This window comes from Marmota flaviventris, chromosome 12 (genome assembly GCF_047511675.1).
Source record: "Marmota flaviventris isolate mMarFla1 chromosome 12, mMarFla1.hap1, whole genome shotgun sequence".
Classification (NCBI taxonomy): Eukaryota; Metazoa; Chordata; class Mammalia; order Rodentia; family Sciuridae; genus Marmota; species Marmota flaviventris.
In genome coordinates, this window is record NC_092509.1 from 51,897,795 (window position 1) to 51,912,052 (window position 14,258).

Here is a 14,258-nt window from a genome sequence, read left to right on the forward strand (position 1 = left end):
AGAAAGACAAAGGGGTTTTTTCAGGGTGAGAATCAAAACAGCAATCCTTTGGAGGTACAGATTTTTAACCAAGGTGTCTATTTTCATACAAACAAAACAAAAACAGGCATTTATCATTCCTATTAATAATGACCATCCACACACTGTTACAAAATTTTTACTTGTTCAGAGGAAAGACAGATATCATGTACTCTGTTCATTTGCAATTATTTCCTGTGAAGCTCGGCCACTACCTATATCATTTCTTGGTGCATTTTGATTATTACTATAAATAAATGGGCTGCTTTTTGTTTATAGTATTTGTTTATTGGTGTGCTATTTATGGACCCATTTAGAACTATTAGGCTTTGTTGGTTTGGTAGTAAATGCCATGTTTGACTATTTCCCCCAATAAAAATATTTCATATATATCCAATATGCTGAGAACCTGAGCCAATGTTTATTATCATGTATATTTTGAACGATAGTATATTTATACCAGAACATCTTAAAATTTAAATTGTTTGCATGAATAATTATGGTGTGAACATTCTTTCCTAGCATTGTGTGTATACATTGTGTGTGTGTGTGTGTGTGTGTGTGTGTGTGCACGCGCGCGCGCGCGTAATGAGCCAATCAGTGTCTATCTCAGTATTGACAAAGTCTTGGTGAAAATAAAAGCATACTCACAGGCACAAACACTGGCTGCCCAAAGTTTGACATGTTAAGTAGAGTGTTGAATTTCCTCTTCCATTGGGGAGATAAAATCAGGTAAAAATGGAAACATTGGCTTTTAGCTAGTGCCTTCTTCTGGGGGGTAAAAGGGAGTAAAATGGTACCTGAAGAAAACAAGATATGGGGTCTTGAATCTCACCCAACATTTCTCTTATGCATAAGCCAAAGGTGAGTTTAACTTATGCTGACTCCTCTTCTTTGGTGCAGTCAGTATATTACTGACTAAAATCTATTATTAACACTTTAACTAGTGTGCAGCTGCATTTACCTTTTACACAATCCATTTGCTCACTACTTATCAAATATTGAGCACCCAGTATGTCAGGCACCTGTGCCAGGCATCATTATAAAAGCAGACTTAACTTCAGCTGTCCATTTTTCCCATTGCCATATGAGCAAGTCAGGCAGGGTGGTGTGACTTCCATTATGTAACTTAAGGAAGCCTGGCACAGAAAGATCCTAATGACCTGTCTTCTAGCAGATGCTCTCAACACCTATGAAGGTTTGCTGGGCTCATAGAGCAAAAGGTCAGAATGACAGTTCATCACTTTTCAAACTTATTTGATCCCATAAATCACCTGAAGCTCCTGTCAAAATGCAGATTGATTCAAGTGGGGCTGGGTTTTGTGCTGAGAGCTTGCATTTCTTATATTCTATAAAGTTGCCGCTATTTCCAGGGCCAAACTCTGAGGGAAAAGAGTTAGCTCACACCAGAAGGACTAGCATGGAAGGTCAGATTAAAATCATGCCCAGGGGTGCATACCTGTAATCCCATATACGTGGAGGACCGGGGCAAGAGGATTGCAAGTTTGAGATCAGGTTTAGCAACTTAGCAACTTTTTTTAAAAATAAAAATTTTAAAAAGGCTGTAGATGTAGCTTAATGATGGAGTACTTGCTTAGCCCTGGGTTCAATCCCCAGTACCACTAAAATAAAGAAAGGAAGGAAGGAAGGAAGGGAAGGAGGGAGGGAGGGAGGGAAAGAGGAAGAGAAAGAGAAAGAGAAAAAAAAAAAACAAAGAAAAGCCAGAAGTCCTTAGGTTGTTTTGGAAGATTACGTCTCTCTTAAAGAAGGAAGGGTCCACAGTCACCCTCATAGGGATTCCAGTTTGCCTTGAAGCCATCTGAGCGCAGCTTCTGCTCCAGGTATTCGAACCACATCACACCAGTCTCCAGAGCTAACTGATATACAGAGGACTCCTCTACTGCCTCAGCCTATAGAATCCCCTTGAATCCTGCAAATGGGTTTTCTGGGCACCTCTGCGGAATGCCGCAGGGTACTAGGACCTCCAAACACAATAAACTCCAAGTCTAGGTTGTTTTCTGGAATCCTAGTGGTCAAGCAGGATTTAGGTAAAGGTCAAAGAGAAATAGTAATCCAGAGGTGGGGGTGCAAGGAGGGGAGTAGTAAAGGTCACTTTATATTTGAAAAGAAAAATCCAGCATTCTTGAGGCATAGCATATTAGAAAAGAGATAATTAGGCCACCACGTCCGAAAGTCAAATCTTCCTATTGTGTGGTGGCACACATGGCTTTTTGGTGGTGTATATGGGTTGGGACAGAGCTGTAGACACCCCAAGCTCTCAAAACGTAGCAGCCTATACTAGTCATTGCATGGCTCTCTAAGTCAATTAAGGCTTGCAGTTCCTGTTTCCTTCAGTGGCTTGGTGCTGGTCTTCTCTAAGGCTCAGGAAAGACAACTTAAACTATCTCACACCATCAAATCTACTATAGTAGATAATTCCCAAAGTCCACTGTCAACATTTTCTCCCTCTGGTAAACATGCACACTATACCAGGAGTCTTTTGCCCCTCCCCTGAATCTGGGTTGGCCTGTCACCTGCTTCATTTAATAGAATGTGGCAAAACTAGTGTTCTGAAATTGAGAGGTCTTATAGTTTTCACTTTCACCCTCATGGAATCCAGCTGTCTGAATCTTGGGTTAGATTATTGAATAATGAGACTGCACATGAGGAGAAGGAGAACCATCCAGTCCTCAGACAGCCCAGCCCCAGACACTCTCCCAACCAAGTGTGACCATGGGAATGAGTCTAGCTGGTTCTACTGGAGTCAAAGAACTGTGCAGCCAACACACAGAATCATAGGAAATAATAAGGAAAATATCTTGAAGCTGTTTGTTACATTGCAATAGATAACTGAGATAAAGCCATGTGGCACTGCCTTGGGGACTGGGTGGTGATGAAAACAAGAATCTCATCCTATTCCTCAAGGCCAGAAGCACAGTAAATAAACTGCTTTTGGGGTCTTCAGAAGGGCCATTCAAATCAAGAAGGCCAGGCTGCTTGGCAACACTACCACCTGCTGTAAAACGGAAAATAAAAATATAACTAATGACCCTGTGGATCTGGTTGACAATTTTAGGGCGGTGATCAAAGCTTTCATAGTATATATAGAGTGTTATGAAAAAGATGAACTAAACACAGAACTGTTAAGTTTTCATGCAGAATTTAGAGGAAATATAGAGATCTCTCCACTCAGAAAAAAAAAAAAAAAAAAAAAAAATCTCAAAGAGATGGCCTCAGGGTAGTGGGTACATTGTAGACCTCTCAGCTAGACAAAAGAGCTCTGTAATATATATGTAATTTAAATTTTTTCCCAATATATTATGATGTCTTCACAATTCCACAAAACCTTTCTGGCTGGGGAGAGACTGCCTCTAGCTGGGCTAGTTAATTCTTAGAGGTTACAAATGCCTCTCAGAACTAGTCAGGGGCATGTCTCTGATATGCAAATGAATGAGTTTAAATCCAGATCTCCTCTGTTAGAGCCATACACCCTGGGGGAGGCAAGATTCCTCTGCCTTAATTATCTCCAAACCAGGTACCAGGAGTCACTTCTATAGCTTACAGTCTGAAGAAATTATTCAAACTAGTCAATCAGGAACTATTTGTGCTGCCCTGTCTTGTCTTTCCAAAGATATACCTATATAGTCTCTGGTTTAAATTTTTCTCTTGGTCCTGCCCCTTATGACTCCCGACTACCCTGGTGTCTATATAGTCTGTGTAGTATTCCATGCCTTCTGTCTCTGGTACCTATGAGTATACTAAATTTTGTTTTTCTGAGCCTTTCCTCTGTCTTTTCTTGTGGCCACACCTGACTGACCATCTCCTAAAACGCTACAGAAAAGCTCCCAGCAATTTGAACGGTGAAGACCTGGGGCACCTAGGTTCATAGTTTAGGAAAAAGAAAGATAAGTCTGCAAGTTATTTGTGGTATGGGTTCTTTTTGCTAATTCAGTGGAACATCTAAAAGTTGTTAAAGGTTTGTACTATGCTGGATTAAAACAGGACAGAGATGGTTTAAAAAGAAATGAGGTCTCTGTGGTTTTAAATCCTACTAGCAGGAAGCATACTAAAAAATAAGTCCAAAAGAAAAGCAGATTATTTCTTGTGGAAAAAAAAAAGAACATAGGCTGGGCAGTGGGTTGGTGCAGCTCAGTGGTGCAGTTCTTGTCTACCATGCAGAAGGCCCTGGGTTTAGTCCCCAGAATCATAAGAACACAGACACAGATGGTCAGATGGTGGGTGGAGCAAGGGGCTTTTGAAGGCAGCAGATTGGCAAACCAGGCCTAGGGAAAAGAACTAGATCCCAGTCTAGACACATTCCTGTTTGCAGAGTTGGAGAAACTGGTAACACATGACAGGCTGGATTCAGAATTATCATAGACTAATGACTAAAATGTGCTGTCCCTTTCCACCTTTTTGAAGAAAAGTGTCTGTAATTATCCTATCCCTTGCTTTAACATTGCATGTTTAGAGTCTGTGTGGGCTTGTACATTGCTGGTGGGACTGCAAATTGGTGCGGCCAATTTGGAAAGCAGTATGGAGATTCCTTGGAAGGCTGGGAATGGAACCACCATTTGACCCAGCTATTCCCCTTCTTGGACTATTCCCTAAAGACCTTAAAAGAGCGTGCTATAGAGACACTGCTACAACAATGTTCACAGCAGCACAATTCACAATAGCTAGACTGTGGAACCAACCTAGATGCCCTTCAATAGATGAATGGATAAAAAAAAATGTGGCATTTATACACAATGGAGTATTACTCTGCACTAAAAAATGACAAAATCATGGAATTTGCAGGGAAATGGATGGCACTAGAGCAGATTATGCTAAGTGAAGCTAGCCAATCCCTAAAAAATAAATGCCAAATGTCTTCTTTGATATAAGGAGAGCAACTAAGAACAGAATAGAGAGGAAGAGCATGAGAAGATCACCACTAAACAGGGATGAGAGGGGGGAGGGAAAGAGAGAGAGAAGGGAAATTGCATGGTAAAGGAAGGAGACCCTCTTTGTTACACAAAATTACATATAAGAGGAAGGGAGGGGAAAGGGGGAAAAAAGAGAGAGAAATGAATTAAAGTAGATGGGGTAGAGAGAGAAGATGGGAAGGGAGGGGATGGGAGGGGAGGGAAGGGGAGGGGAGGGGGATAGTAGAGGTTAGGAAAGGCAGCAGAATACAACATACATTAGTATGGCAGTAGGTAAAAAAGTGGATGTGTAACCGATGTGAATCTGCATTATGTATATAGGGTAAAAATAGGAGTTCATAATCCGCTTGAATCAAATGTATGAAATATGATATGTCAAGAACTTTGTAATGTTTTGAACAACTAATAAAAAAATTTAAAAAAATAGAGTCTGTGTGGGGAGACATATAACTAGTCTTTAGTATACGTGTTTTCAAATCAAGAGAAGCCCATATGGGCAATTCATTCAGATCTATAGCTGATAAAGATAAAGTAGTCCTAGACATTGAATCTTTCATGTAATAGAACTTAGAAATTAATTTTTGAGGGAAGAGGTGAGTGTATTTTGCATGTGGAAGAAACATGAATTGCTATGGCCACTAAGTGGCTGAGTATTATTTCCAAAGATGGCTGCCTACAGTGCTTCTTAGTCCTGTATCTGGATGCCAAGCCTCCAATCTTGGACTTGTGACTTGCTTCAACCTATGAAATATATCGTGAACATCATTCTGGAATGCCAGAACCAGGTCTTTTAGCAGGCCTTAGAGCTTTAGCCTTTGTCTTCTTAGGATCCAGTCACCACATCTAGAGCCCAAGCTAGTTTACAGAAAGATGAGACATGTGTGAACAAAGAAGAGATCCAGCTACCCCCAGACATTCCAGCTACACCAGCTGACAATCCAGATATGTGTGATCCTTCTTGGATCCTCTAGCCCCAGGCAAGCCACCCCAGCAAACACTCTGTGGATCAGTGATGAGTCCTCTCTATCAAGCCCTGCCCCAAATCATGAATGTAAAAAATGACTGATATTTTTTAAACCACTGTTTGGGATGATGCTTGATGCAACAATAAATACTTGAAACAGCTGCGAAATAGCAGACATGGAAACAGGAAGAATGCATGCACGTTTAGCAAGTTTAGTAAATGTACTCAATTCTTTAGTATGACCTTGTGCACTTTGGTTGTTTTTACCTATTTTCTTATAATTTTGACTTTAAAATAGTAAAAATGAAAAACGGATTTCAAAGCACTGATAAGTAATGAGTATAGGCTTACTGCCAAGACATTTTTAATTGCAGACATGAAACCGATGTTACCCTTGACCCATCTAGGACACTTAAGTATAGGGCAGTGATCATAGGTTTGGACAGGATAGCTCAATGCAACTATCATGGTTGTATCAATATAAACAAAAATACACTAAATCCAGCCAGAATCATTTTCTCACATCCAGAGTACTTAATTCAGAAATCACTTAACTCATTTAGTCAGTTTTCTAAGGATGGTTCTCTTCAATAATCACATTTCTGTTTCCTATTCACCCAAATATGACAGACTCAAGAAACAAGTATGATTTCATTGTTTTAAAAGGTTGGCTCTGGGGCTGGGAATGTGGCTCAAGCGGTAGCGTGCTCGCCTGGCATGCGTGCGGCCCGGGTTCGATCCTCAGCACCACATACAAACAAAGATGTTGTGTCCGCCGAATACTAAAAAATAAATATTAAAAAAATTCTCTCTCTCTCTTTAAAAAAAATAAAAAATTAAAAAAAATAAAAAGTTGGCTCTGGCCAGACCTATGTTGGTGCACACTTGTAATCCCAGTGATTCAGGAGGCTAAGATGGGAGGATCGTGAGCTCAAAGCCAGCCTCAGCAAAAGCGAGGTGCTAAGCAACTCAGTGAGACCCTGTCTCTAAATAAAATACAAAATAGGGCTGGGGATGTGACTCAGTGGTTGAGTGCCCCTGAGTTTAATCCCCAGTACCAAAAAAAAAAAAAAAAAAGTAGGCTCTGTAGCCTAGTGGTAAATTATAACACAAATTGACCAAATAAATATCTTGGCAATAAGTTACAGAAATAGATCTGTAAACATGCAGGTTGTGCAAAGCATATTTCTGGGCCTTGCTATTGACAGGTGCTCTGATGTGAATGGCACCCCTGGAGCCGTGTGGCACAGTGCTATATGGAGAGCCTATTGTAGGCAAAGTGGAAATATGATCATGCCCTTAAAAGCCTGGGGTGATGGTAGGAGCCAAGCAACATATGATTAACAACAACATGTATAGATAAATGCGATGATATGCACAAACCCATGAGCGAAGGTGGAATTTAAAAAATGAGTTGAGTTTGAGGAGTGGAGGAAAAGAATACTAAAGAGTGTCAAATACACATACGTAAAATTAACACACAGAGAGAGGATGCAGCTTACCTGACATGCTGATGGATGAGTGTGGTTGAGATCCCAATGGGAAGACACTATGTCAACAGACTTTTTGGCCATGTTGAGTAAATTCATCCAGCCTTGGAAAAGTGATAAGTGAAATGGTGCATTTTCTGAATAGTTAAGGCCTTCAGGAATATTTTCCACCAGGGCAATTCTTAGAAAAGATTTTGAAAAAACAAACAAACAAAATCTAGTCAAATTTGAAGCCATCAATCTTTCTTTACATTATTTACACAGAGACATCTGGAAAACACTCTTAAATTTTTCTGAATGTACACGTCCTTCATAATTTATGTCTTTCCATCAAAGGTCTCTTAGGTTTCATCTATGCTAATTGTGTTCTGAAAGTTCACATACTTGACGCTCATATTTCAGAAAAATCATAGTATTTGTCCTTAATGTCCTGTTTCGAATTGACCTTGAAAAAAAAAAGGTCAGTGTTTCCTACATGAGCATCATCTTCTAGTACTACATTCCTAATTTTTACCCTGCAGCAATGTAATTACTATATAAAATACTATTTCTGCAAGCTACATGAGGCCACAAATTAAGTTTGTATATCTCCAATTTTCAATATGATGTTAGGCTCCTATTGGAATTCAATGAAAGTGATTATTGCTTAACACCTCTATTGATGCTTCCCAGTCTAAGGTAAAAAGTAATACTGAGAAAAAGTAATAAAAACTGCGTGGTGCAAGATTTTATTAAAGTCAAATATAAGGAATGTATAAAATATTAGCAACAAACAAGCCCTAAATAAACTGCAGTTAGCAATATTGTATTTTATCTTTGTATATACTGTTATATATTGGTCACATCTCCATTGTAACCACCTCTCTGAGTTAGCTGAACAATTTTTTTCCAGTTCAGTAAGTGTATATTCTCCTGCATTTCTTGATGAAGAAATCCCAAACTTCTTTGACAACATCTGTTATGTGCTCTCAGAACAATAATCTGTTTTATTAATAGCTGCATGCCTAGAGACAGATGCAAAATTGGGGGCCGGAGGTATAGTTCAATGACAGTGTGCTTAGTATGCATCCGGCCCTGTGTTCCATCCCCAGCAAAATAAAAAATAAATACATAATTTGAGCTCAACAATACTCATAGAATGAATTTCAACATTCCACACAGAATTCAGAACTTCTCAATAAAATCTCTTTTGAGATTTGTTTCATTTAGCTACCTTCAGAAAAAAAAAAAAAAAACACTGTTAATAAAATATTCAGTGTATATGGTGAACCTAGAATATTATAGCCAGCGTGGGGTTTGGGATTTTGTTCAGAGACATTCACAATTTTGGAATCAAATCACCTCACTACCACCTGTGAATTCATTGAACATTTGTTGATCCCTTTTACATAAAGGACAAACAAATCACTTTAGGTAACACAGAAAGGATGATGATAAATCTCCCTAGTTCCTAGAAATTCATACTCTAGTGGGACAGTCTGTCTCATATTAACTAATTCAAATCGAATCCTAATAGGAAATAGATTCTAGTAAATGGTGAAACACAAGTAAGAAGTTTAATTAGATAGATAATTGGAACCTATGCAGGAAGGAAGATTAATTGATTGGGGCATTTGGAATTAAAGGAAGCTGGACTGGGAATGAGTCTTCAATATAGAATTTTTTATAAGTAAACTGGAAGAGAAAGATATTCTAAGAAGGTGGGGGGAGTTTAGTGTATCTGGACACTTGTAAATTGGTGTGTGAGATTGGAAACTTGTGGAAGGTATTTGTATGGTGGAGAAAACTGGCAGTGTCCACAGAGCCAGCACCATGGAGGTGGTGAACCAGGAAGAAGAGTTTGGATTTAATGTTCACGCATTTGCAGCAACAAAATGCATTTCATGGGGCTAAGGGGGATAATTCTGGCAGTACAGCTGTATGGTACTGAAGTGGAGAAAAGGGAAACTAGAAGATCTAGAAGGTCAGTAGAGTAAGAGGCTGTTGAAACAGTTCTGAAAAAAAAAAAAAACCAAGAAGTTGAATTAGGTCAACGAAAATAAAAAATGACATGCAATGGACATTATAGAAATTAAATCTTAAGGATGCAATATTTTATGGGTAGGAAGAGCAAGTGATGGAGAAATACTCAGTCGACGAGGACTCAGATTTTTCTGAGAGAAAAATAGCATCTCTGAGCTGGGCTTTGATACACCTTCCGTGGTCTCTGGCCCTTTGCCAAACTAATTTCCATACACAGATTAATTTTAAAAAGTGTACGCCTAAATGCTATGCCTAACTGAATTTCCTATGGACTTCCCCATTGGCCTTAATAGGTGCTACTTACCCCCATCCTTCGCTAACATGGTAGCAAGGGTTTGCCGGTGTGACCTGCTCCTCTAGAATTCTAACAGGAAGTAGATTCTTTATTAGACTCAGATGTCCTCTTTTAGTTTCCCACGTTTTTCTTTTTCTTTTTTATTATAGTTGTGCATAATGATGGGATTGCTGTTACATATTTGTACATCTATACAAATTATATTGTACAATATAACTATATAATTTGGCCCATATCATTCCCCAGCACCTCTTCCTACCCTCCCTGCCTCCCACCTCTTGGTCCCTTTCCTCTACTGTCTCCCTTTGATTTTCAATGAGATCAGTTGGCCTCTTTTGAGTTTCATATTGCAGCAAACTTCACATCTTTTCCTCTTTCCCTGCTATTCTCTCTAGATTTTGGCATTTTGGTATTTAGAAAATGTAACATTTACATTTTCTAAATCCCAGTTCCTACACTGGTCATTGAGCTCTCCCTCAGTACACCTTCAAATTTCCAATTTAAACATCACTTCCCCTTGATGGGCTTCCCTATGACCCCAAAGTAGGCTAGATCCCTAATGATCACCTCTGCCCCTTTCATCCTACTCATTAAGGTTGCTCTCCTTGGTAGACTGTAGAGTGTGCAAAGGCAGGAACCTACTCCATTGGTCCAGATTTGTATCCCTAGCACTTAACAATGTGTCTAAAGAGTGTGTGCTGAGTTTTATTAAAATCTGAACAACTTGGAAGAGGCAGGTAGGGCTGTTACTGCTGACAAGGAACATGGGAAAGGATGAAAATTGGGGATTGGGAGATAGTGCCAAGGTAAAACACATGAAGAGGAAACCATCCCAAGGCTTAATGTGGAGGAAATGCCTACATCTTATGGTTGGCAGAGTGAGAGACAGACAAGAGGATTTTAGAAGTAACCATTAAAGAATCTAGAAGTCAAGAGAAGCCCAGGAGAAGGCAGCAGTGAGGAAGTCAAGAGAGAGTTAAGTTTTACCTACTTCAAAATCTTCAAAGGCAGAAGACAGTGGTCAAAATTTAATATTGTGATATTATCCACATTTTAAGCCCATTACCCAATTCATAGAAGTTAGACATGGCATAAACACATGAATTGAGACAATCAGCAGTTTCAGCCTTCCCTACAACCATAAAGTATATTTCAAACCATGAATATATTTAAAAACTACCCCCAAACCAAAAAAGATTCCCCTTCACCAAAACCAAAACACAATAGCTACCAAATATAACTGACTAGTTTCTTTTTAAATATCTTTTAGTTGTAGGTGGGCTCAATGCCTTTATTTTTATTTACTTATTTTTATGTGATGCTGAGGATCGAACCTAGTGCCTCACCCATGGTAGGTGAGCACTCTACCACTGAGCCACAACTCCAGCCCGAAACTGACTAGTTTTAATCTTACTTTGATATAAAAAAAACATACTGAGAAAGACACGAGAAGTCTCAAGAAGCCCAGATAAGTCAAATAGATAAAATAAGGAATGTAGAATGAATGATTGTACAATTGTGGATGGCTCATACCATCTCATTCTTCTGTCCCCTTACTGACTTCTGCTAGGCATATGAATGAGTGAGGATTCCCAGTCTCTTTAGAGGTGTTCTTAACGTGGATCTGTGGATACAACCCATAGGTTCCTATTAACTTGGATTTTGACATTTTTATTTACCCTAATCTGTAATCAAAATTTAGCATTCCCTTTAATTATGACCAAAGACAACCACAGGACTATAATTAGCAGAATCTGTAATTTTGGCAGTATTAAGAACTTTTCTTTTTTTTCTAAAACAAGATGGCACCATCTATCCTGCTCTTGCTAGTCCAAGGATATGGGCTGGGTATGGTGAATGGACTACCACACTTGTATTTTCCAGGTGGTCTGGGGCATTCTTTATAAAGTTTATACTGAAATCCTCTACCCTTCTCAAAATCAGGGATGACAGGTGGAATTTGAACAAAAAAATTACAAAGTTTATACAACTATAGTGATATGGGATCTTGTTTGGCAGGGTTGCTAGAATAAAAGTACATATCATCAATTCACTAACAATGGACCACTGCATGACTTCAGCTTCCCAAAAGTAGTTTGCCCTGAATTTTCACAAGGAAACAATGTCTTGGCAGTGTGAGCCTTATACTACTCCTTCTAAAGATGGTACAGCTGGGATACTCAACCTACAATTTTATGATGTGAAAACTGAAAACATGTTTGAGATCATCCATCCAGAAAAAAAAAATGCAACATTGATTAGAGTCCATTGGTCAGAAGATAAAAGTACCTTGCCTGAGTTGTTAACAATGAATTTTGTTTGTTTGTCTAAATATCAGTTTTAACACAAATACAAACAAATTACATTTGGAAAAATTAATGATTTTGTGTTATCACCTGGACTCCAACAATACAAAAGAGTAATGTTCTAGCAAGTAAAGATGTACCTTCGTTTGTTAGATTATATCAACACCCCAACTTTGGTGGATCACATGCAGCTTTAGCCAATAAGTTTCTTTAATGATAATAAGGTTACTATGGAATAACAATAATAATAAAAACCATTGTTATGGTAATAGCTAGAACATGTGTTGACAAAACCATTGTTTCCTACAAATAGGGAACAAATATTGCACTATATTCAACAAATGGATAAAACACTGTAACACAACTACCAAAATAGAGCCATAAGTATTGATTAGAATTCTAGTGCTACTAAGTTTTGTGCTGCTTAGGGTTTCATGCTTATCAAAGTAACAATTTTAAACTTGAAATGTGATCCTGTATTTTGATTTTGGAAATAGTTCTTGTACCAAGTCTACTATAGCCCTCACAGATATATATTAGTACTAGCTAGATTGGGAAATCTGAGAGAACAAATGGAATGTGGGATGTTAAATACTACAAACTTATTTCTAAACTAGTAGTTTCTGATTCTATACATTTTGCTGGGTGTCCAGATGGTGAGCATATTTTAACAGCCATGTGTGGTCCCAGGTTACATTTTAGTATGGGTACAAGATTTGGCATTATAATGGCTCTTACACAAATACAATATGTCATCAAATGCAGAATTATGGCAAGTTTGGACAGGCTATTTCCAGCAAAAACAGTAGCTTACCAAGCAGTTTCAACTGAAGTACCCAGTGAGGAACCTAAAGTCAGCTTTAAGAAATGAACCAATCACTAATCTTAAACTTCATAGAAGTGGTTACCTCAGAATATGAAACCACCACCAAGAAATGCTATTATCAAAATTAACCCTTTTTAAAAATCAAAGAAGGGTCTGGGGTTGTGGCTCGGTGGTAGAATGCTTGCCTCACACGTGCAGGGCCCTGGGTTCGGTTCTCACCACCACATAAAAATAAATAAACAAAATAGAGGCATTATGTACAACTACAACTAAAAAATAAATATTTTTTTTTAAATCAAAGGAAGCATGAACTGATAAGAGCTCAGCTTTGCCATCAATTTTTGCTCCACAGACACACCATGAAAGACTACCTCTCATTCAAGTTCTAGAGACCCTCAGATAGAAAAAAAGGAAAAAAAAAATCAAGAATGTAAAAAAGAAATGGAAGGAAAATGAACAACTGTGTTTTAGTCAGCTTTTTTTTCCCTGCTGTGACCAAAAGAGCTGACGAGAACAATTTTAAGGAGGAAAAATTTATTTGGGGCTCATGGTGTTAGAGGTCTCCATTCACAGATGGTCAATTGCATTCCTTGTGGCCTGAGGTGAGGCAGGACATCATTGTGGAAGTGTGTGCCAGAGGAAAGCAGTTTAGGATGTAGCCACCAAGAAGAAGAAAGAGCTTCCCTCACCACGGACAAAATATATATCTCAAAGATATACCCTTGGTGACCCATCTCCTCTAGCTACATCCTACCTGCCTACAGTGACCACTCAATTAATCCCCATCAGGATATTAATATTGCACTATATTGCACTTCACCTTTGAATTTTCTTGCCTTGTCTCACATAGAAGCTTTTAGGGGAAAACCTCATATCTAAACCATATCAATTAGAAAACAAAACAACAAAAAATTAGTTGGAGAATACTCAAGAAGAGATAGCCCTTTGGTAGGAACTGGAAGATTTGGGATTCAGAATCAGGTAAAGAGCCACAGAAAGTAAAGTGGTTATCAGAAATCAGTGCAAAGAGATCTTCTATGAAAACCATTGGTGTACACAGAATTTCCATGTGCCACATTTAATGTTGGTCTCCAATTTTAACCACTTATCCAAGAATATGTCGAAAATTATTTAATTGTGCCTATTAAATTGATTTTACATGATACATGATCAAGAAAAGAGACATACTTTTTCAGCTAAGCTTGACAAATTGAAAGACAAAATTTTAGTAGATGGCAGGATTTATTATATAAAGGAGTAAAGGTGTGGTAAACTTAAGTAAGGAGAAGAATGTTCATACAGTCATTGCTGACATCTCCAAGTCTTTAACTGTGGTGGTGATCAGATATTGTTATTTCATAAATATGTAGTACTGAAAGACCCCAGCCCAATAACTTTAGGCCCAGTAA

General features: G+C 38.5%; 1 protein-coding gene and 1 pseudogene across 1 annotated transcript in view; one reads left to right on the forward strand and one right to left on the reverse strand.

Annotated features, from left to right (window-relative positions):
- Pld5 (phospholipase D family member 5) overlaps nt 1-14,258 on the reverse strand; it is a 418,074-nt gene that overhangs the window by 164,083 nt on the left and 239,733 nt on the right. Inside the window, exon 3 of the mRNA XM_027928595.2 lies at nt 7,413-7,581. Within this exon, the coding sequence (XP_027784396.1) occupies nt 7,413-7,581 (169 nt within the window). The remainder of the gene's footprint in view (nt 1-7,412; nt 7,582-14,258) is intronic.
- LOC114087042 (eukaryotic translation initiation factor 2A pseudogene) lies at nt 9,744-12,987 on the forward strand (annotated as a pseudogene).